A 22,867-nucleotide genomic window follows, 5' to 3' on the forward strand; every position below is an offset into this window, starting at 1 on the left:
TAAAAGCCCCATAATAGTGTATTTTGAAACAAACTAGGGCCACCAGCAGGCTAACAGAATCTGAAGGGTCAACAGATCATCCAAGTGTTTTAAAAAAAAAAAAAAAAGGCACTCAGAGAAGTTAAGGCTCAAGATGCAAAACCCACTTCTGCTGTGTTCACAAACAAGAAGTTTGGGAAGATTCCTATGTCAGAAACCTCCTTCACAGGGGACAGCCAAGGATTTTTTCCTGAAGTTAAAGCCCTGAGAAAAGCAGTTATAGGACAATAGCAACAAAAAAAACCAAAACCAAACAACCATCCCCCCCAGACAGTAACAATTTGCCAGGTTCAGATGATACCCACCAAAGAACCTCATGGATGAAACAACTGAAGTATTATATGTGATGTGCATTGTCTTGATTTATAATATATTAACAGCAAAGGGCCTGAAGATTACCAAGAGGATACCACTTTGTAAAAAGACCCTAGAAAAAATACGTTGATACAGTGATCACGTTAGCCTGGTATCTGTGCGGTGCAAAGCAGTGATCACACAGGAAAGTGTGATGCACAGGGAGAAGTCAAATAAACTTTTCTGAAGTGAAGTCACAGCTCAGTCATACTGCAGGTCTTTCTAGATTTCCAAAAACCATTCAGTAAGATCCCTTAGTAAAGGCTCTTAAAAAAACCCTAATGTGTCTTGGGACAAATCAAAAGACCACACATGAATAATTGGTGAAAAGACACGAAACAAAGGCTGGTATGTCTCCAATGGGAGCTCTGTAGAACTGTGTTCAAGCTTGTGCTCTTCAGCATGTTTGTTAAGGGTAAATAAAAGGATGACAACATTTGTTGATGACACTAAGCAATTCAGAGTAGTGAAGACAAGCACAATCTGCAAACAAATGCAGGAGGAGTTCATACTGCTGAGCGGGCAGTAAAATGGCAGATAAAATTAACTGTAGATGTGCATATTTAATGCACATGGTGAAAACAATTCTATTTTTAGATAGAGATGGACTCTGAGTTGCCCATTACCATGCAGGAATGAGAATCTGGCATAATGATAGAAAGTGCTATAGAAATGCCAAATCACTGCTCTGCAATGGAGAAAAAGCAAAAACAACTGCTACGAATGACTGCGAATAGAGCACAAGCCTGAAAACATTATGCCAGCATTTTAACTCCTAGCGTAAGAGAATAGGAAGGAAAAGGAGAAATAAAGATGATAACATTTATGAAGGGCAACTGAACACAAAGACACTGCCTCCAGCTCAGGGAACCACAGAGCTATGAATTACTGTAAACTAAGCGAGTCTTCTGGGAGGAATCTGCCCTGCTCTTACACCTTTCTGCAATGGGTCAGTGCTGGAGACAGGATAGCAGCAAGCAGGACCTCCGCCCTGACCTGGCTGGTTTTATTGCTTCTTATCTCATCTTTATTCAGAGCTGGAGCCTTAAAAATTACATTGCAACTCTGAATAAAGACAACAGATAGCAATGATAGCTTAGCTGATCCAAGCCAATGTCCACTGCAACCGGGAGAAGGAACCCATAGGAAACGGGTTTAATCCAGAAAACGTTAAGATCCGAAGCTGACCTCCTCTGAGATCAGTGACATGCATCTTTGACTTCACTGCATCAAGCTGATGCCTACAGTGAGTTACTCATGAACAACGAACAAATTCATAAACCATTTCACATAAATTGAGGTAACTGTAACTTACCATCAGACATACTGAGAGCAGGAGAAAAAAAAAAGAAAAAAGCCCACAACACATCCGTTATCAGCTAAAGCACGGATAAAACAATGGGACTGATATGAGTCAAGTCACTTATCACTGGCTGGTTACAGGGGATGCACAGTAACATGAAACTTTTTATTATATGAATGGGCTACTAAGAATGACAGGCCAGTAATTTCAGTACTTCAAAGGTGTTTTTTTCTTCAACTTATTATGAAGAAGTATGATGAATTTGGACAAAGCAAAAAAAGTGTAAAAAATCCAAAACAGAAAAGAAGGAAGAGTACATTTGCCCTGGCGTAAGTCACAGAAAGGGAAGTTATTTTCTAATCACGCAGTTCTCACCTACACAGATATCCACATATTTGAAATTTCTGGCAAAACTCTATTAATTCTATTCTGACATAAAAATGAGATTATACAATTTCTGATGCAAAACATCAGAGGTCAAACAGTCTCCTTGCCGACACATGCAGTGAAAGCAATAGCAAGTTCATCTTCACTACACACAGTTTAGCTTATGTGGGTGTCAATCTAATGCTTACACACACAACTATCATAAGGTTTCAAACCCTCGGTAGTATTTACTGATAATATTTAGGTTCAGCCAATAGGAACATTCTTGTCCACATCCAGAGGGACAAAGTATCACCCTAAAATATTATATATCAAAAAAATACAGAGGAGACATGTTTATTTCTTCTCAAAAGAAGACTGAAAGAGAAAAGATTCTGCAAGTTTATAGTAACCTGAAATCTAAGGAAGAAACCATCAGCTCCTTTTGGGGAAAGGAGTCTCTCTCAGTAAACGTTTAACACACCAGGACCATTAAGAGAAACGGAGCCACTTCAGTGAAAACAATTTAGGAGGGAATCAGTATTATGAAATGCAGTCACTAACAGAAGAACGTATGGACACGGGTATTTTGGAAAGCCTCCTTTCATCTTAAAGTGTTTCTAATGAACAAATAAGACAAAATTATCTAGTGGAAATAGGGAAAATAAATTGGGAAAAATAGTTCCAATACGATCAACAGATACAGTCAAATTTTTCCTATCATATTTGCTTCAGCAGAGCTCCGTCATGGTGCTCTCACCAGCAAGTCTCTCAGGAGCCCTAAGGGCAATAGCTTGTCCATCTGCAAAGCAGAAATGAGTCTGTCCCAAAGTACACTGTAAATGAGTAAGTGAAAGTCTCTGTGCAGCTGACAGAACCTTGTGACTGCAATTATCAGAGAGCACAGCAAACTTTTTCCATACGCTTTCAAACAAATTTCACAGTTATGTTTCTTTGGTCATAGCCAAAATCCAAATATGCTCCGTTAAAAGGATTAAAATTAGCATTGGCAATGAAAAGTTAATGCAACACATTAAGAATACCAACCCCAAAATGTGGATTTTATACATGATGAAACAGTTCTACAGAGGAGATGTCAGTGATTTCCTTCCCTCTCTTGTACTGAACAGTCACACAGTAACAGTTAGCAGACTTGGAAAAGCATTCATCCTCTTTAGGTTTGAACTCGCACACAAAAAAAGTCACTGCTGCATAAAACAAGATTAGAACTTAAGTTAAACGAACGTTAAAGCTTACTCTCAAAAACACTTTACATATAGATATGTGAAAATCTAGCTAACTGGAGAGCAGGTCCCCATACCTTAAAACAGCCTTCTCTGTATGCATCTGAGTGCTTTCTGACTGTCATACTGTACACACATGTTGGACACCTACAGCCATGCAGATATACAATAAAATCTATCATTTCTGTTTTACATAAAAGACAGTATGTTGATACTGGCAACAGAAAAATCAAGGTTAAGAGTTAGTTTTAAATGCCTTCTTCCTTTCAACTGCTCACAACTATTTCTAAGGTAAGATGATTTAACTCCTGTCCTCTGTTAAAACGGAGTGTTTTATTTAGTTGCAACACTGAGAAAAATAATTCCATTCTTTTTGGGTCAGTTGTTTATGAAATTAGTTTTACCCTCTTTTTTTCTTGGATGCTGATTTGTTATTAAATATTATCTAAAGCAACATGCACATATGGGATTCCTTTCTGAAAAACAGTTTATGTACTGAGTATGAAAACCACATTTTGACTGTTCCAAACAAAAGCAGTAAATGTTTAGCATGCAATACCATTCACATACAATATGTAGTAACTTTATTTTTGTTATGTAGTTACAAACGCTAGTCTACCAACTGTACAGTTATCTCCAATCTTTTTTCAATCAAGTCTGAAATTCCTAAACACAGCAATAATTTATTTTTTTTTTTACCAACCAAGTTCTTTTATTATTTTCCAAAACTCAGTTTACAAGATTTCCAGTCTACTTTTTACCTCCCTCGGTGGTTTCAGCAAAGATTAAGGACAATCAATTCTTTCCAAGCTCTCTCCTGGAGCTTAAGTCTGTTACCTCATTTCCTGGCTCCTATGAAGCAATGTGAGACAAGACTTTGGTGAAAACTATCACCATAACATTTACATTTCCAAATACTGAGTTCAGTTCCTCAAAAATAGTAATGAGCTCCATGGCATATGAGATTGAACTTCCTCATGCACCACACTCTCCTCTCTTCAGGTGTTCACACAACTGAGAAGGGTTTTTAAAAAATGTTACTGGATAGTTTTCCAGCTCTCCCAAGCAACCATCCCTTCTTTTCTCTCTTTCACACTTCCCAATAATGTATTTCACTAGACACTCCAACTTTCAGACATTGTCAAGGTCTTCTTACCCTTGATTTGGTCATCTCTGCTAGCTCTGTTAAGCACCTCTCTTTCACATTCATTCAAACCACAGCATAACATATCGCACCACATCTTAAATAATAAAAAAAAAATTGTCTTCCTTAGCTTCATCATTCAGGCACATTTGTAGATCAATTAAATGAAGAACCAGATCTTCGTTAATGATCAGATTATATTTAAGCTCAAGGACTACACATCATTTGATATTTAAAAGCCACAGAAAACAATTTTATTGCTGTAACATAAAAACTTACCCACTTGGCAATTGGACACCCCTGAGAGCTTTTTCCTTCCTTTCCTGTATAAACCACTACCTCTATTCTTACAGCGCTTCCTTTTGCTCCATACCTGCATTTAAAAAAGTTCATGAGTAAAACAAACCGCTGTAGACCATTTTAAAAAAGGAAAAATTTTCAATAAAACAAGAATAACAAATTTATTTTTACTTTACTGAGAACAGAAGAAAACCAAAATCTTTATAATGTCAAAAAGACTTTTAAAATTAAAATCCTATTTGCAAGAGTGATTTTTGACATCTCTCTTCCGATAAGAAGTTTCTGCCACTATGGAAACGTTATTTCGGGAAGAAAATGTTATCTGCATGTAAATCCTAGTGCATTTAGTCACTAACGTGACCTTTCTGTCCAGTTTGCCACAGCTTCTTCGCATGCAGGACACTAGAAAACCTAATTCTGCCTGCTGCTGATCTCTGTCATTCCTATTGACTTCAACGGCACCTAAGAGCACACAGCACTTGAAATTCAACCCTAAAGTTGCAAGAGCTCAGACGCATGAGTTTGGAACTGAAATACTAGTGCTCACCTCATGCACGTCTGAACAGGAAAACACTTTACAAATGAGTACTGCAAAAAGTTTAGAAAAACAAAGCTAAACATAGCACCTGACTTCTCATAGCTCTTCTTTCCTGTTTAGAGAGTCAAAAATACTGCGAGCATCAAATGCTGAATTTTCCTCACCTGTTCTCCATTATTTCTCTCACAGCAGCAACACTTGGTCCTGTCCCGAGGTGTGTGTAATATGGGCCTTCATCTTTCTCTATAATTTGTTCTGTAAGCAGGTTGAGAAAACTAAGTTGGCAGATACAAAATTTATTTACACCATTACAAGTAAGCTTAGGAATGGTCTACAGAAATATCTTCCAAATTAAATTACAATACGTAAAATTTGTCCCTGAAATGTAATTAATAAAGAGTATGACAGATTTTTCTCCTCACAGGCATCAGAATTATTTTATACTTGTTTCCTCCTATTAATCTGCTAGTATTTTTTCTTTATGTTATAAAGTAACCCTAATTATAGTAATATTTTGCACTCTTTACAAATTTTCATTACAGGAGCTGGCATGTATTGACTAAGCAAGCCTCCCAATATCCTTCTTGGTAGGAAAACATTATTAATTCATTTTAGACAAAGGAGAATTGGGGGGGGGGGGGGGGGGGCGGATTAACTGATAGTCATATACTACAGAACAGAAAACATAATCCCGGCCTCTTAACTAGCACTCTGTTGATTCAGAACATTAAAGCAAAGATGAAACAATCTGCCTTTGTACAATTTGTTGTTAAGTCTCTGACTTGTTTTTCCATCTGTGCGCTTTGATAGTCTGAAAACATAGCATGTCTAACACCATCAATCGAGCTGTATCGGCAAAATCCTCAATACCGAGTTCAGTCTGACATCTCATCCTGCCACACAAATTATTAGTGTGTGGCCTCACCTGAACTCCACCGTACCTCTCCTCTCTGCGATGAGAGGTGTCTAGTAGCCTTTGATACGGAGTCTTCAAGGCAAAGTGACATCAGTAATCAGGACTAACAGTGACAGTAACAAGACCACCCACAACCATGCCCTGCTGCTCATCTAACAGCATTTAGGCAACAAAGACAATACACTGGGAAACTTTTGCCCAGCCCATCTCAGGCAAAAACTAGTTCTAGACCATAAAAATCAGAATCTAATATACTACAGATAAACTCACAAAGAGCACAAGTCAGCAATGACAAAAGAACAAACAGAAAAACTTATTTTCCTCCTGGGTTTAAATTTAAGTAGAATTTAAACCTGCCAGTTGCAATACCAAAAATACTCAATTCTGCTGTGCTTTGCAGGCCTAAAGAACACCAGGCTAAGGTTACAGAAAGGGAAAAAATAATTTCCTCCCATTTCCTTACGGTGAAACACTGATCCTTTTGCAACAGCTAAGTAAGTGTCAAGTACACTTTCTCACATTAAAGGCAGCAACATAAACACACCTCCATCTGAAAGGTACAGGCAAAAGTTAGCAAAAAGACTTACCAACACAGTCACAAGTTGGCAATTCAGACTGTCCTTTTTTGGTAGGTGTATCTATTAAATTTTTTGTAGGGGTATCAAGAAACTTCATAGGTGATTCAAGGAAACTGCTGAGCGTGTTTTTTGCTGGAGAACACCCTGAGTCGCCTGCGCTCTGTGGGTGGTCAGTACCCAAACTGGTTGACGTCAGAACGGTCACTTCGCCTGCACACTCCATATTCCTGAGAGCTTCAACAGAACCTGGTACCTGGGCCCCACCACAGGGAACAGGCAGCACCTGCGACTTCGGACCTACTGGTTGTTCGACAGCACCCTGCTGAATATAGGTTTTGTCTTCACTACACGTTTCGTTAGCTCTCAGATTAGACTGATTAAAAGTCTGAGGCAAAGGATGCGTCTGACTGACATTCGCTGTTTGCTGTACCTGAGAATTACATTTTTCTGTAAACATCTGTAGGTTTTCACTTGGTCTGTTCAATAAGGATGCTGTTTTCAACTGTGAAACAGCCAGAGGATTACGGGAGGACAGGTCGCTATATTGGTTACGTACAACAACTTCATTTTTCAGTGGATCAATGCCTAGTGGGTCACTGGAGCCTGCAGTTTTGATTTGCTCATTCACCACTTCACAGCCAAACAACCTGTCTTTTTTTTTCTCTTGCGGTACCTCAGGTAAACATCTATGGAACTTTATCTGCGTTTGCGGGAGAAATAATCTATTTTTTTCTTGTGGTGCTAAAGTATGTTGATTCAGTGCTCTCTGTACTTTGGTTCTTGGAGATTTTTTTTCGGACAGAGCTATTCTGGAGTCCTGTGGCATGGCTTGACCAAGCTTGTGCAGTTTTGATGATATCCAAATGTCCTGTAACTCGCTATGCTGACATGACAACGGCTCTAGCTGGTTTTGATTATTCTGTTGATAGCGTGCTTCTTGAGGCTTCTTCTTGTGTCTTGGTTTCCATGGTACAGCATTTCCTTTTTTATTTGTTGGTTGTTTTTGCTTTAACAATAAAGAACTATAATTATGCCTAAAAAATACAGATTCTTTTTTCTGCAACATGTCTTGGTTATATTTTGGCTGCCTCTCGTGTGATATTAGATTAAGCAGCGATGCCTTTATGTCATTCTTCTGCTCTGGATTTGTCTGGTTTGATTCAATTAGCGCTGCAAGTTGAGTTAGTTGTGTAGCTACATCCTCTTCATCCTGGCTGTGAATTCCTCCTTCTTTAATCAAAGAACTAGCTTCCAAGTTTAAATCATTACAGGTTGGCTTTTGCTCTAACTGGCCAAGGCTCTCTAAGTTGTTACTTGTTTGCTGGACATTACGTGAAGCATTGCAATACCGTGCAAGGGTGACTGGATCATGAGTATAATTTTTCTTGGTAGTATATCCTGAAAATGATTTTGCATTAGGTGTTAAGTCAGATAAAGTTTTGGTATCTCTTGAAGCTAACTGTAATTTATACATCTCACCAGCCAGATTGGCAGGTTTATCACGCAGTTCCGAAACTGAACTTTGGCCATTGTATAACACTGCCTTATTAGGGAGCTGCTTCTGTGAGTGAGCGCAGTGAGCCAAGAGCTGTTGCTCATTCTGTAAGTAAGCGTCTTTGATTTCTTTTAATGCAGAAGATGTGAAAGAGGATGAGATATCCCTTTTATAACTATGGAGCAAGTTCGAAGTTGTTTCTTCTGTACATTCAGTACCTTCAGTTTTAGCTGGTGAAGTTGTTTCTAAAGGGGCTTCGGACAACTGTGTTAAAGCTTCAATAGCTACAACCTGTTCTACAGTTAAATTTCTGTTTTTAATCAGGGACAAGAAAGTTGGCTGGAGTGAAGAATCCTCACGCTGTGTCTCTGTGTTAGGTACTTTAAAGACATCCTTCCCTACATGCACTTCCTCTTCAGGAAGCGGAGGACAACACAAGCTTTCTTGCAGATCCGAAATGGAACCCGTCTGCAAAACTGACTTATCAGAATCCTCAAAGATGCTGCAAGTGCAGTTTTCCTCTTTCATTAAAACACTTCCTTGTTTTTCTGGGTGAACACAGCCAACGCCAGTCGTCAGGGCATTTACTATGTTATTCAGATTGGTACCCTTCGTCCATTGCATATGGGAATTGCTTGTCAAATCTGTGCTTTCCTCTACGGATACTTTTTTCAGCGAAGCAACTGCTTCCGGTGGTGAATAATGTAGGGTTTTTATGCCATTTTTGATGGTCTGTGCAAATGATTTTTTTGGCTCAGCTAACTGACTGGGAGAGACTGCTCTTTCACTGTCTTCAGCATTTTTCAAGTGTTCATTGCCTGTCACGGTTCCATGGATATCTCCGTTGACATGGACACCAAAAGATGGCTTCTCGTTATGTGCCCACTTCTCTGCTTCTAAGCCTGTCATTCTTTCTTTCTCCTTAGACTGCACATTTTCAATGGGTACTGTTTGGTTTGTTTTCACCCTGTATTTTTCACCATGACCACATATACTGCATTCCATGAGTTCTGGTCTGCGGCCATTTACTGGTTTGTTTTCTAAATTTGCCTATAAAATAGTAATAAAAAAATTTGTTGTAACAGCTGTTCAAAAACATTAAATATAAGAAATATAAGATTTACAGCAATTAAACCCTACTTTGACAGATATGAGGAATATCCTAGTTAAGCACAGACACAGATGTTGGAAAAATCCGCAGGAAGTCATAAAAACCCCTGAAGCCTGAAGACCCTATCCATATTTATAGCTATTTTTCCCCAGTGGTGGGGGGGCAGAGGAAGAAAGTGTGTGCATGTGGTGGTGGATAGAGACTAAAGAAATGAATGAACACATGAAGGATGTTAGCATTTAGGATCAGATCTAAGGGTTCAATTTTTAATGAATTTGCATAAGCAGATGAAAGTCTCCCTTGAGTTCGAAAGCAGGACTGAAATCTGAAGGCTTGTACCACTGAAAGTTTAGTAGTAATTTGGTATAATTATACCATTTTGGCTAGACCAATAAACTTATACAACACTTGGTTGGACACTCTAGCACGAATGTCTTGTTTTCAGGCTTAGTTTCAAGTCCTTAAAAAAAGACAAAACGTAAGCTGAAGTAGACAGTAAGCCAATTAACATTAGCTCACCTCAAAGTTACCCTCTAAACACTGTGTTGGGCTTCTGTATTTAGACGGTAACTTCCAGGTTTCTGAACAGTCTCTCATGTAAGCGATCCTTAACAGTATTTTAGTAAACTCTAAATTCTAATATTTGGTTAAATATATTCTTCATCTTCACTGGGATTACACAATTCATGTGGTTGAAGCAATGTCAAAATCTACATAGAGTCAGAATACTGTGTCCTGAAAAGAATATGCATATGGGCCTTAAGATAAAGTATTATGGATATGAGGTAAGGAGGTATGCAATTTAAGTAGAAATAAATAAATAAATAAATATTAAGGCAGGAATCCAAGCAGAAACAGCAATAAAGGCACGAATCTGATTTTTATTATGTTAATAAAATTTTATTTCTATTTATATTAAATTTTCTTTTAAAAAATAATTTTAAGTCACAATAGACGGTGCTGGTACTTAATCTTATTGTAACTTTTAAGAGTTATTTAAATAATCTGTAGCCTTTTGCCCTACTTAACAAGAAAACCAGTACTGCTTTTCAAATCAGATATAATACAACTGGTTAATTAACCATACATTGGCACAGTACATCTTAGCAGTTCCCTGAAAACAGCACCCAGTATTATATTAAACATTCAGTTAAATCAGACATGGTTTTGTGGTCATACCAACTAAAGTGCATGGACTTCTCTGAGAAAATAACTCAGAAGAACAAATGCAAACCAGATTTATGATTAATCATAAGCATCAAGATGGAATTGCCAGAAACCCCCAGGCAAAACAAGGCATACGGACCCAGCTCCATCTGGAGCCCAGTGTTCACCTCACAACCATTGATAAAAACAAAACCGGGCATCCATAGCACGCCCTAGATATTATGAGAGGCATCATAAATTCTCATAGAAATGCTATGTAAAAACATGTCCAGCACCTATGCAGCTAAGTCAAACCTATGGAAATTACCTAAAGAAAGATATCTTATTTAATGCTTTTTCATTACACACAGATGCTGACTAATGGTCTGTGAGCCTGTACTCCTCTGGATCCTGGTGACTTTCAATCAATGATCCACAGACCCAGGGGATCACTGAGCAATCACTGAGCAAAAAAAAAAAAGGGATCCACAAAAGCAGTTAAGCAGCTCCATTGTTAGCAGGGGTAAATGCATTACACAGGCCTCTGCAAGCGTACCAGAAAATATTTTAAGGGTCCACCATGGAAAAGTAAAAACCCACAATTCTCTACCTGTGCAAAAGCTGAATTTCAATGACCTTAATTTAACTTCAGAAAGAACTAGGATATGAAATTGCTGGTTTTTCTTCAGCAAAAGCATATCTAAGATCTCTATCAGTCCAAATGTTGTCCCAACCATATAAATTGTTATTAAAAATTATTTAATTAGACAATTAGGAAGCTGAGGAGATAGAAGCAAATAGATTAAAGTAATTCCCCAGCATTTGTATGCTTTCAACACGACAACACATTTTTGTATTCCCTTCATTTTTAGAGGGTGGTACTCACTACATTAAAAAAAAAAAAATCTAAGTCTGGTAAATTGAGAGCAATGCGAGGTGGGGGGAAGGAGGAGAGTTCATCCATGATCAGCAGAGATTGGAAGATCTGACAGAGGGTCCACTGACAGCACTCAAAGTGCAAAAATGTCATCACACTTCTCTCAACTATGTTGTTCCTCAATAAAATACTTCCATCTGACCAAAAAGCACTGCTATGCTCAAAAATACTCAGGATATTCCCTAATCTGCTAGCAGTACACAGGTGCAGTGCTGTGTCCCCATAAGTCCCCACTGATTCCAGCAGTAAAATGGGATCACTTTTAAAACAAAATTATTCTTCATACATCATAATTTCCACTAACATTACTGGAAGCTGCCCACATGCGATGAAGAAAAAAGAACCAGATGAATCATATCATTGGTATGATTTGGTTCATATTTTATTTTTCCACACAAAGAATAAATATTATCATAAAATCGGATTTTTTTTTTTAAATCAAACTCTCTTCCTTTTGAGCACTATGTTGCTTTTTCTCTTCTGTTACTGAACTGCAATGAATCCTAAAAACCACCTTTTTCTTTCCTCTCTTACCAGACTTTCCAGTGGCCTTTTCTGTTTAATATGTGAAGTTATTGTTTCCCAACATAAAAAGAAATGCAGACATACAAGCAGGGGCAGAGCTCATTTGATTGTTCTCCTCAGTGTAAGTCTGGCAGACCAAAAGTAATAGCTCAGCAAAAACCTTCAGCAGCTGAACAACCTAAAAGTAATCTATCTTCAAGTCCTGAATCAGGACTCAAAAAAAAAAAAAAAAAAAGTGAAACTACAGACAAGGATACCACAATTCCAAGCAACAGTCTTAAAATTCATGGAAGTTAAGCATGTAAGTCTGATCTGATTGATTTCTAAATCTTTTACACAAGCATGATGAAAAGCTGAAGAATAAACCAGATCAATAAAAGTAATTTCCTCTCTTCCTCATGAAGGAGGACACTATTCTGTCTGAAGACGTGACACTAACAAGTCATGCTCAAGCTTAGACTCTGCAGTAGTTAGTGCTATTAAGACAGGACCATAGAGTACAGTCTGCTGTAGCCATTGCTTTATTACCTAAACTTCAACCAGACATTATCTCTTATACACACACACACACATATATACACACACAAAAAAAATTCACTCTGTGAGCTAATGCTTCCAGGACACATGAAAAGCCACTTACAGCAAATCTTTTCACCATTCTGAAAAGGGTCAGACTTTAATATGAAACTTTTCTTTTAACACAAGATGCCTCTCAGTTAATGCAAAGAGTTCACCAATTCACAATCAAAATACAATGTTAAAGCTACGCTAAAGACATTTCCACATCTTCTGTACAACGGAGAGCAGGCCATAGGTTTATGTCTCGTTTCAAACCTCTATAGGTGGTAACAACACATGATTGGAGTAAAGGATACAACCAGAAACAATGACCCCTGTCAACCAGAAGTAACAGATGGCAGCCAGATCAACTACTGATAAAATGGCTCTACGAGAAAGTCGTGACAAGTTACATGATAACCAATGCCAAGTCCCCCTAACTAGCCCTCCCTATAGGATTCTGCCCAGGTCCCCATGAGAATACAGTCCCAACAGATCAGAAAATACTTGCACCTCCTAGCTTGTGCCAATAACCAGGATGACCTGAAAGGCAGTTCTTCCAAGGTCTCAACATTCAACAACATACAAGGACGAGTGGGTGAGAAGCGCTTGCACTTTGCGTCTCTTTTCCATTGCAGTGCAATGGGCAAGTTTGGATCCTGCTGCAGTGTCCGCAGCCACGCAACCAGCCACACGTGCCCTTCCACGTTGGCACAGAGCTGGCATCTCCTCAGAGCTCAAACACCACAAGAGAAGTTTTCTTTCAGAAAAACTGTTGGAAAAAAAACCCAAACAAACTTCATCTAACATTGAAACAGGGTGTTTTATTCATGGTCCAACTGTCAGATGTCACTGCTTCACCAAGAGATAAGAAAGCACCAGCCAGCCGACCAGCAGCAATTTACTCCTATGCAATTTATTCCTATTCTCTAGTGCCTGCTCCCCGGGACACGCAGAAATTCAGTGGAATCCAGGAATCCTGTACAGGACCAACATACAGGGATAAGGAGGTAAGATATGGACAGGACAGGGGATAGGGAGACAAAGAGCACAGGTGTGGAGAAACAGTTGCTTTTGCCGAGTGCTATGTAGAAAGCCGCGCACTGGTTAGAACAGAGAATGGATGTAAAGCAGGATGCTGTGCAAAGTATAGGCCACCTTCCAGGTACAGCCAAGCTTTTTTGTATTCCAAAATAAAACGCAGATAAAATAACACATTTAAGGATAACTTCTATTTAAGACTATACTACTTCATGTTTGACTACCGTAGCACAGACAACAACAACGTGCTGCAAGTTGCTGCCCGAGGCTGCAGCCTCAGCAGGGTTTCTGAGGAGGCTACCAGCAGAGAGAGGAGAACAGCTGAGTAGGGGCCAAGCTGCAAGCCGGGGCATCTTCCCATGAACGTCACCAGAGGCATAAAGCAATTACCACCACACTTGTGTAACAATCATGCACGTGAAACAGTCTCTTAGTATACGGCACTTCTACAGCAGCTCAGGTAAGGCACATTTTCTATAGGTCTTCATGCAGAGAAACAGATTGGGGCCCTTTATTAATGGAACACGGCCTGCATATACAAGATGTTTTGTTCCTCAAGAGAACAACGTTCACGGTTGGCACTGAGGGACAGGACAGGTAATAATTCTGCATTTTAGAAGCTACTGCAATCAAAGCAAATAACTTCTACTCTTGGCAAAATTACGTAGACGAGTTTTAGCAGAGAGGCTGGTTTATACAGAACCTCAGGGGAACAAGAGGGTCTGCAAATCTAGAGAAAGCGACCTAACCTGGGACACGCAGCAGAGATCACTCAGGATGTCCGGGCTTTCCTGGAGCAATCCCCTTAACTCCCAACCTCCCTGCCCCCGAGTATCAAATCCACCCAAAGCCACCAACTTGAGTATCGCGGCAGGTACCATTTCACACTGGATCTTACAACAGCTGGAAAGCCTGCTCTAGTTGACGGTGTATTTTTTTTTTCATATCTGTAGCCACAACAGCAAAGAACATTCCCCAAGCTACAGCTTAGCTCTCTCCTTCCGAGTTTCATCTCCATTTTATCTATGTTTATATCCTCTTTGCTATGTTCTTCAAACACCAGGCAGCTTTCCCACCAGAAAAGTTCCTTATCTTGTCTCTCCATGAGGAATTAGGACATTATGGCCTTTACATCTTTGTTCTCTTCATTTTCTCTCCTACACCATTACCACAATCCTCCTGCTCACCTTGTGTAACAACTTCAAGTGAGACCACTTACAGAGAAGATCTACAGTATCAGACCCTAAAGGATGCACTTACTAACAAAGTCAAAAATTACAGGATACTAATTCTGGCTCTAAAGGCTTCAAATGGTGAGCCCCCCAGGAAGTATATTTATTGGATTAGTACTTGGAAATAGGCTCTCTCAGCCACAAACTCAAATTATTGTTTCCATCAACCCTGAGCTCTAGGTTGTGAAAGCTACAAACAGGAGCAAGAAAAAATAAGGCGTGAAGGACACCCCATTCTCCCACACAGGCACCCAAAAAGTGGATGTGTTAAGAAAGAAAAAATACCCCAAACATTGCAGTACTTTTTCTGCCACAGAAGCAAACATAAACCAGCATCTTGCTTGGTGGTTTTTGTTTTGTTTGGGTTTGGTTTGTTTTTTACTGGTGTTTTGAATTACTCAATCATTTGTCTTCAACATTGAAACTGAGCACTCAAAGAGACACTGGCAGCTCTGGAAAATACAGCACTCAATTAAGCCACAAAAGACAAATGATACAATCAGCAGCAATACGTATTCCCTAACACAACCTTCCCCTAATGTGCTTTAACTCAAATGCAGAGATGAAAGAAATTCAGTCTTTGAATTTATCCATCCTAGCTGATGTCTCTTGTGGTCTACTCATTTACAAAACCATCACCATAGCATTAAGAAAGTACTGCCTGGCCCTTAACTGTAAATGAAGAATCATCACAGTGTTCATAGCAGGGTCTCCAGGGAACAGATCACAGCTATATATAACATTTTAGCAATGACCTGAAAAAACAGTGACATTAATACTGATAGAAAAATAGCAATGGAAAGATCAGACACTATGCTTCCTAAATTAACTGGCAAGCCAGCTGCAAGCACACATTTCAATACAGCTAAAGGTGAAGTTGTGTATCTAGCAATAAAGACATGGGACTATATTTACAAAATGCAGGTTTCTGTCTTCGGAAGCAATGACTTTAAGGAGGACATTAACATGGTCAATAATCAACTGCACAATAACTACAGAAACTCCTATTGCAACTTTAGGGCCAAAAGGGTTAGTGAGATTCTTGAGTGCATAATCAACACTATAATTAGGAAAAAGACGGGTTACTTTCTGTCCTGTACTTGGCACTTTTGCACCTGCTAGTGGAATAAAGCATCCAGTTCTGGCATACCCAATTCAAGCAAGACATTGATATGCTGGAGGGGGCTTGGAGGACCACGAGAGCGACAAAGGATTGAAACATCTTGAAGCAAAAGCCTCAAGTTCACTCGCTACTCACTCTCTGCAATTTACCAAAGAAAATTGAAAAGCCACAAACTGCGGCTAAGTCTATGTGGAAAAGAAAGCTAGTAACAGAAGGCTCCTTGTTCTAGCAGACAAAAGTATAACAAGACTCAATGACTTTAAGTTAAGGCCAAAGAAGTCTGGACTGGAACTATGGTGCACATTTTTGCAGTGGGACAGAGAAAGAGTAAAGAATCTTTTAAGCGTTATGTTAGGTGTTTTCATGCACTTTTCATCCATGGGAATGTTCAAATTCAAGTTCTTTGCGGTATTTTTTAAACGCTGTGCTTAATCCAAATACATCGATACAGTCTTACAACCTCTCAGAACAAGAACAAGTGATCACAAGGATCTTGCCTGGCATTAGGGTATGTGAACCAAACTGATACAAGTTAATAATTTTCCTTTGGTTTCAGTTCAGCAAAGATGTGAACTGCTAAGGTAACATAACTTTTCAGTTGCTATAATCTAACCAGGAAGATACTCAGCTCCTTAATTTAGGACCCAGTTTAAGTGCCTAACCATCTGTTGTACAACCAATTATATTATTTACAAGTTGCTACATGCCGGTAGCTGCTCTCAGACCAGATCTGCTGAGGACACACAACACCGTTAAGTTAACAATGCTCATCAGCCCTCACACACACACATCTCCTTGTTTTCTACTCACTCTGAAATATCAGCACAGGTCCCAAATACACATTGCAACAAGTCACATACGAGTCTTCCCCAGATTTAAACATCTATATTATGGGTATATTCTAGCCTGGTTTTAAAAGCTGATGAGGGGCCACAAGACTAAATGGAGTAACTAATACTCTTCAGGAATAGAAAAGTTGGTGACAGGTATGTCAGAGAAACAGCTAAAGGTAATTCAGATAAAAGAAAGAAAAATAGTCATGCTGATCACTTAAGCCACCAAGCTACAAGACTGCAGCCCTACTCAGGAATTTGCATCTATGTTTTGCTTATTCTCATGAGGAAAAAAGCCTAAAAAATGGCAGATCACGTTTCTCTTCTGTCTCTATCAGAGCTAGCGCAACTATGGTTTTAAATAAAGCTCACACACTGCATGTAACTTCCACTTCCTCTTTACAGGAGTACCAACTTCCACTCACATACTGGAGTAACAGCAATGTTGTTCTGGAGAAGCACTGCAATGGTGGTGTTTGCATTGCAGAATTCAGACAGTGATCATCTGTCACAAAAGTAAATGCTTTACATCTTTAAATACACAGAAATTTTTCCTCTTATTCACAAGCTCGGCAAAACCTTTATTTTAGGAAAATTAAACATAGAGCCAAATTGTACTATAGAGCATCAATTACATTATAATGCAATACAGACAACACCAACAAAACACTGATTGAGAAAGGAATTCAGAGTCAAGTATCAAGAAACAAACCACTCAATTTTACGTCAGCCTTTACAAATCCTAATATTCCAAACAGCTTAATATTAGAGATGTTAGGACAATAAGGAAAGCCAAATATATTCTATAAACTAATTTTACATAAGTTAATGAAAAGTGATTTTTGTTAGTTCCTTATATGTAATTCCTGTTCTCTTTTTTCGTGATATTGGTTAAGTTTCATGTATTTGACATTTAAAAAGAAAATACCTTTATATGAATGCAGGGATTCTTCTTACCTCCCAAATGAAATCCTATAATAATGAATTTATTTTAGTAGTAATTAAATCTTTTGGTCTCTACATAGGCAAGGCTCCTACTAATGTCAATGGGAAAGTTCGTTGCGGTACTATCTGCTAAATTAACTTTCTCATACTCAGTAACACTAAATATAAAAATCTTAGTATAACATCGCAGAAAGAAAAAACCTCAGAAGTGAGAATCTGGTGCCACTGAGGTAAGCTTGGGGCTTCTCATTGGTTTTCTCCCACATCAGTTACTAAAAGCAATAAATAAATTTGCTTAGCACTATGGTATCGGATTCTAAACCAGTAGTGCCAATTTTCAAAGCATTTTCTAGATATTACTGTGTATAAATATACGGACAACCCAGCAAACACTGACAACAGATTGCTGCAATTCGCAAAGCCATCTCAATTATTTCCATGTCTACATTACATACAGCAAGTACAAGTATTCACTAAAGCTCGTAATTCAGCAGCAAATACAAAGAATATCAACAGAACTACATACCTGGAATAGGAAACCGCTGTTTATTTCATAATGCTGTAACTTCATTAAGAACACCTATCAATATACCTATGCATCTGACCTTCATCTACACACGTAGATTTTCCTTCCTTCCCACAAACTATGTTACTTTTACTGATTATTTTATGACATTCTTGATCACAAACACAATTTCTACTTTTTTAAGACGCTCCGCCTCTAAATCCACTAAAGTGGAAGACCCAGCACTGCACTAAAACACGCAGTGACAGTCAAGATCTACAAATAGCGATTCAAAACGTGCAAAAACCTTCCAAAACCACTGTAATCACTAGGTTCAGCCTGGCCTTACCCAACACTTCCGAGCCTCATTGTGCCTCCGCCTCCACCATTCCCTCAGGAGGAGAGGAGTGGCACTATCCTCACAACTCCTCTGCTACAGCAACATGAGTTAAACCAGAGAACCCTACTCAACCCTGTCCTCCTCTCGAAGGACAGCTGCCCTTTCTTCCTTCAACATTTTGGGGAGTTGGGTTGTGGGGGCAAAGAGCAGCATGATAGTGCTGCTGGGCAAGCAGCACAGGGGTCCTGAGGAGGAACGGGATGCGAGAGGGAGCAGCACTGATGTAACGGAGCTCTGCAGGAACAGGGGGGCAAGGGAAGGAGAGCGTCTCTGCATTCTATCCAGCTCACTCTGCACCACAGGAAAAAGTCCACACGGGACACCCTTCAACTCCCCCAAAAACTGGCTGCAAAAATTAACAATTAGAAAATTACAAAAGTAAGATTAATAATTTACAGACCATTTACAAAGGCCTTCTGTGTTAAGACTCCATTCAAAAAATGTCTACATACATGAGCAGTCTTAGCAGTACTGTACAAACAAAATACAGAAGTGCTTCATACATTCATGAGTGCATTCACATGGAAGTGCTGGAAAGGCTGCACCTGGAAGTGCACTACTAAATTACAATCATAATCATGCCTGTGCACATTAAGTGAGGTACGTGAACCTACCAAGAGCAAAAAAAAGAATTTAATCCCATTTAGACAGACACACGTCCAGCTTGAGAAAAGTCAAAATTAGGAGAATGTTTCTTTCAAAAAATGATACCTACATATTTTTAAACTAAGTTAACAGCTAAGTTACTTATTTATCTTATTTTTAAAAATAAAAGTTAACTAATCTATGTAGGCCACTCACATACCAAAAGTAAGCTCTCGCTATCAAAAAAAGGGAGCAGAAAGGCACGTAAGAAATAGGCAGACACTTTCAACCAGTACTTAAAGCAATTTTAATTGGTATTTACTTAAGGAATACGTTCTAAGGTGACAAGGTCCGTTTAAAAAACACGAAGAGTAAGATAAGTATTTTCTGGACAACTTCCTTTCCAACTTGCATTACACCATTCTGTCTTCTTCCTCTGTAAAATTCCACTGCAGTGCAATTCCATCCATTGACTTGCTCATATCTTACTTTAAAGGGGAAAAAAGTAATAAAATTTAATTTCTTCCAGCTAAATATTCTGGCAGATGTTTTACACTAAAAACATACACCATAATTTAGAGTAAATGTTCAAAATCAGTTCATGCTCACTCAAAGCATTATCATGAACATTAGCAGTTACTTTCCTTAACTCTTGTTAACACACATATGAGCTTGACAAAAAAGTGTATTTTTAATTTCTTTAAGCAGCAAAACTAAAACTGCATCGTAAAAAGGGCAACAGCAGGTCTGCTAAACCAACTTTATGTTTTAAAGTTGCTTTTGATAAGAAGGACTATGTTTTGTATGTGTGGAGAAGAAAAATTAAGAGAGTAGTCAAGTATATATTTGTAGCTTTGATGGAAATGAAACTTTTACTGGTTCCTAATATGATATTATTTATAAATAAACCAAAAGTTCTAGATACTGAGTCATCTATGGCTTTTGTCTTGGCTTAAACTGAACAGATTATACAGAGTTTAGCAGGCATCATTCTCACTTTTCTGGCGCACACAATTACCATTATAGCATTTATGCATAAACATGCAAACAGAATCAGTCAAAAAACAAAGAGTGTGCATGCAGTTATCATACTCACTTAGCACTGCATGTATTATTCTGGATCTCTCCCACAGTCTCTTCCTCCCGCCCCCCCCCCCTTTTTTTTTTGTTTGTTTTTTGTTTTTTTTTTTTAAATCTCCATCAACGCAACAAACATCTGCAGCGATCCAAACCATAGCCTTGGCTCCACAGAACCTAGCAGAAAGACCATGGACTATACTTCATCAGCTGTAGCTTGATCTGTGGGAGGTTTCCTTACTGGTGCCACTGCTGTCTATACTTGTTAACTGTAGATTTCCCTGACAATATGATGCCATGTTCAACTGTCCCATTCTTCTGAACTCTGTGTTAATAAACTTGCACGTGACTGCAAACATTTCCCCACTGTTAAGGAGCGGCACATTGCACTGCCTAAATTGAGTGAGAACACTGCAAAGTGGCTAAAAGGAAAATGGTAGTAAGCGAAGCAGAGTGTAATATGCCTTCAGAAGCACAGGCGAACGAATTTTTAAGTATGAATCCCTTCCATATAGACTTTCCATCATCAGGAATAAAATTAAAGAATTGTCTGCTTAACTGGGGAAGACACACAATATAAACTGTAAGAAAAACCTTAGTATCCATGACTATGAACTCACAAAGACTCTTTCTTCAATGAGCATTTGCTTGCTAGAAGTGATGAATATTTCAAGATGTTCTTTCAAAATAAACATGGAGAACCTAATACAGTATTTATGGCACAGAAGAATTTCCTAAATGACTCCTCCTACAATAACCAGAAAGAAGCACTAAAACCCAAGTGTGGAAAATGACAAATAGTAAACGAAAGGTACAGTATAATAGTATGTATCCCTTTTGGTCTTACTGTTTACATCTGTCCAACTAGTTTTCAACAGGAAAGCATTGCTTATTTTCACCCTGTACAGAAGAATTCATAAATACATTGGTCCTAACAAGCACAATTAGAAAGAGCACTAGCCCTCCAAGTAAATAAATGTGCATCTATAAAACTTAGGAGGATCAGAGAAATACTAACTCCATGTATTACGGGAAAAGAGTACTACAATTCCTCCTTGTAAGAAAGTTTACAATATGATTTGAAGGAAAATACAAAGAAACAAAAGAGGGAATATTCTGTTAAAATTTTGAAAGTGTCACTGGTCAGATGCCCTCAATCATTACCAATCATTAAATTAAAGGCTGAAGTTATAATTCAATAGATAAGACAATACCACCTTACATGGCAGTCCCACCAGTAACAGAAGCCAGGTTAGAGAAAGTCATATACCAGAATGTCCTATTTCTAAAAAGGCCCTTGTAAAGAAGTCTGCAAATTAAGTAGCTTTTTCTAAGTCTACTGCACCTGACAGAGATATGAAACCTAACTTAAGATGACCAACCTCCCTCCTCCCCTCCAAAAAACAAAGGAAAATCCCACCAACCCCAACCTAGACGTTTCATGAGATGCCTTCAGGGGTCCCATGCCTTACTTGGTGCATGCAAGTGAATAAACTCTTATGAAACACACTTCAGCACCACCAAACAAAGACAAATACTAAAAAACACAAAGAACAGTACCTAAAACCAAAGAGGAAACACTGCAGAATCAATTCAGCAAAGGAAAAGTCAAACCAGAAATAAACACAAGTCCAATGACTAACATACGACACTATACACACACACAAAAACAGACAATCCTTTCCATTTAAGAGCCAAGGGGGGAAAAAAAAAAACTCTTCAGAAGGCTTTTTGGAAAGGAGAGGAATGACGGCATCATATTTATTACTTATCAACCTGCCCTGCCATGAAATCAGAAACAGTGGTAAAATGAACTCACAGAGAAAAAATCTGAAGACCCACTACGAACCCCTACTGTAAACAGGCGCCTAATACAACATATCTGCCTATCACCAAAGAAAAAAAAGAAGTTTTTTCACACTTTTGACAGAACAGGTGTCATACCAATTACACGTTACAAAGCTGAATGACTCATTTACAAACAGTCCTTATTTTGCACACTACTATCAACTTAACCGCACAAAATACAGAATGAACAAATGCTGAAGTTTTAACTACACCTATGTGCTATGTTACAAGAGCAGCAGTAACTAAACCGAGTAATTAAAAGCATACCCATGACTTAACGAAAAATGCTAACTTTTTAATGGCTTAATTTATTTAATGAAAGAAAAAAGCACTTGCTAGTGTTGTACAATCACAATTACTGGTCACATACAGGGAGGAGGTTTGCACAACCACTCCCACATGAAGAGACAGACACCATTGAGATTGTACATACTTGCAAGTCATATAAAGTTATTTGCTCCTTGCTTAATCTTAACTTTTAACTTTGCTTTGTCTTACAAAATTGTAACTCCTTTAAGCAATTTTCTGTAACGTGTAACAGTGAAGACAAAACAGATAAGAAACTGGGATGTTTTCAAATGAAATTACACTACAGACATTCAGCATTTGTCAAATCCACTATGTCCAGTAACTTCTGAAATTTGAATGTAATGAAACAATACTAAACTATCTTTTATTACATTTAGCTGGTATAAGAGAATAGTTCTACAAAGTAAGTTTAACA

General features: G+C 38.5%; 1 protein-coding gene across 2 annotated transcripts in view; it reads right to left on the reverse strand.

Moving 5' to 3' along the window:
- The window catches only part of TET1 (tet methylcytosine dioxygenase 1), a 61,794-nt gene that overhangs the window by 28,970 nt on the left and 9,957 nt on the right, over window positions 1-22,867 (reverse strand). Inside the window, exons 3-5 of one of the 2 annotated variants that reach the window (XM_059820996.1) lie at window positions 6,792-9,327; window positions 5,453-5,543; window positions 4,730-4,823 (exon numbers count right to left, since the gene is read on the reverse strand). In XM_059820996.1, coding sequence (XP_059676979.1) covers window positions 4,730-4,823; window positions 5,453-5,543; window positions 6,792-9,327 — 2,721 coding nt within the window. Of the gene's footprint in view, window positions 1-4,729; window positions 4,824-5,452; window positions 5,544-6,791; window positions 9,328-19,558; window positions 19,707-22,867 lie in introns of those variants that run through there. The other variant, XR_009484092.1, reaches the window with a different exon arrangement.

This window comes from Gavia stellata, chromosome 9 (assembly GCF_030936135.1).
Source record: "Gavia stellata isolate bGavSte3 chromosome 9, bGavSte3.hap2, whole genome shotgun sequence".
NCBI classification, from domain to species: Eukaryota; Metazoa; Chordata; class Aves; order Gaviiformes; family Gaviidae; genus Gavia; species Gavia stellata.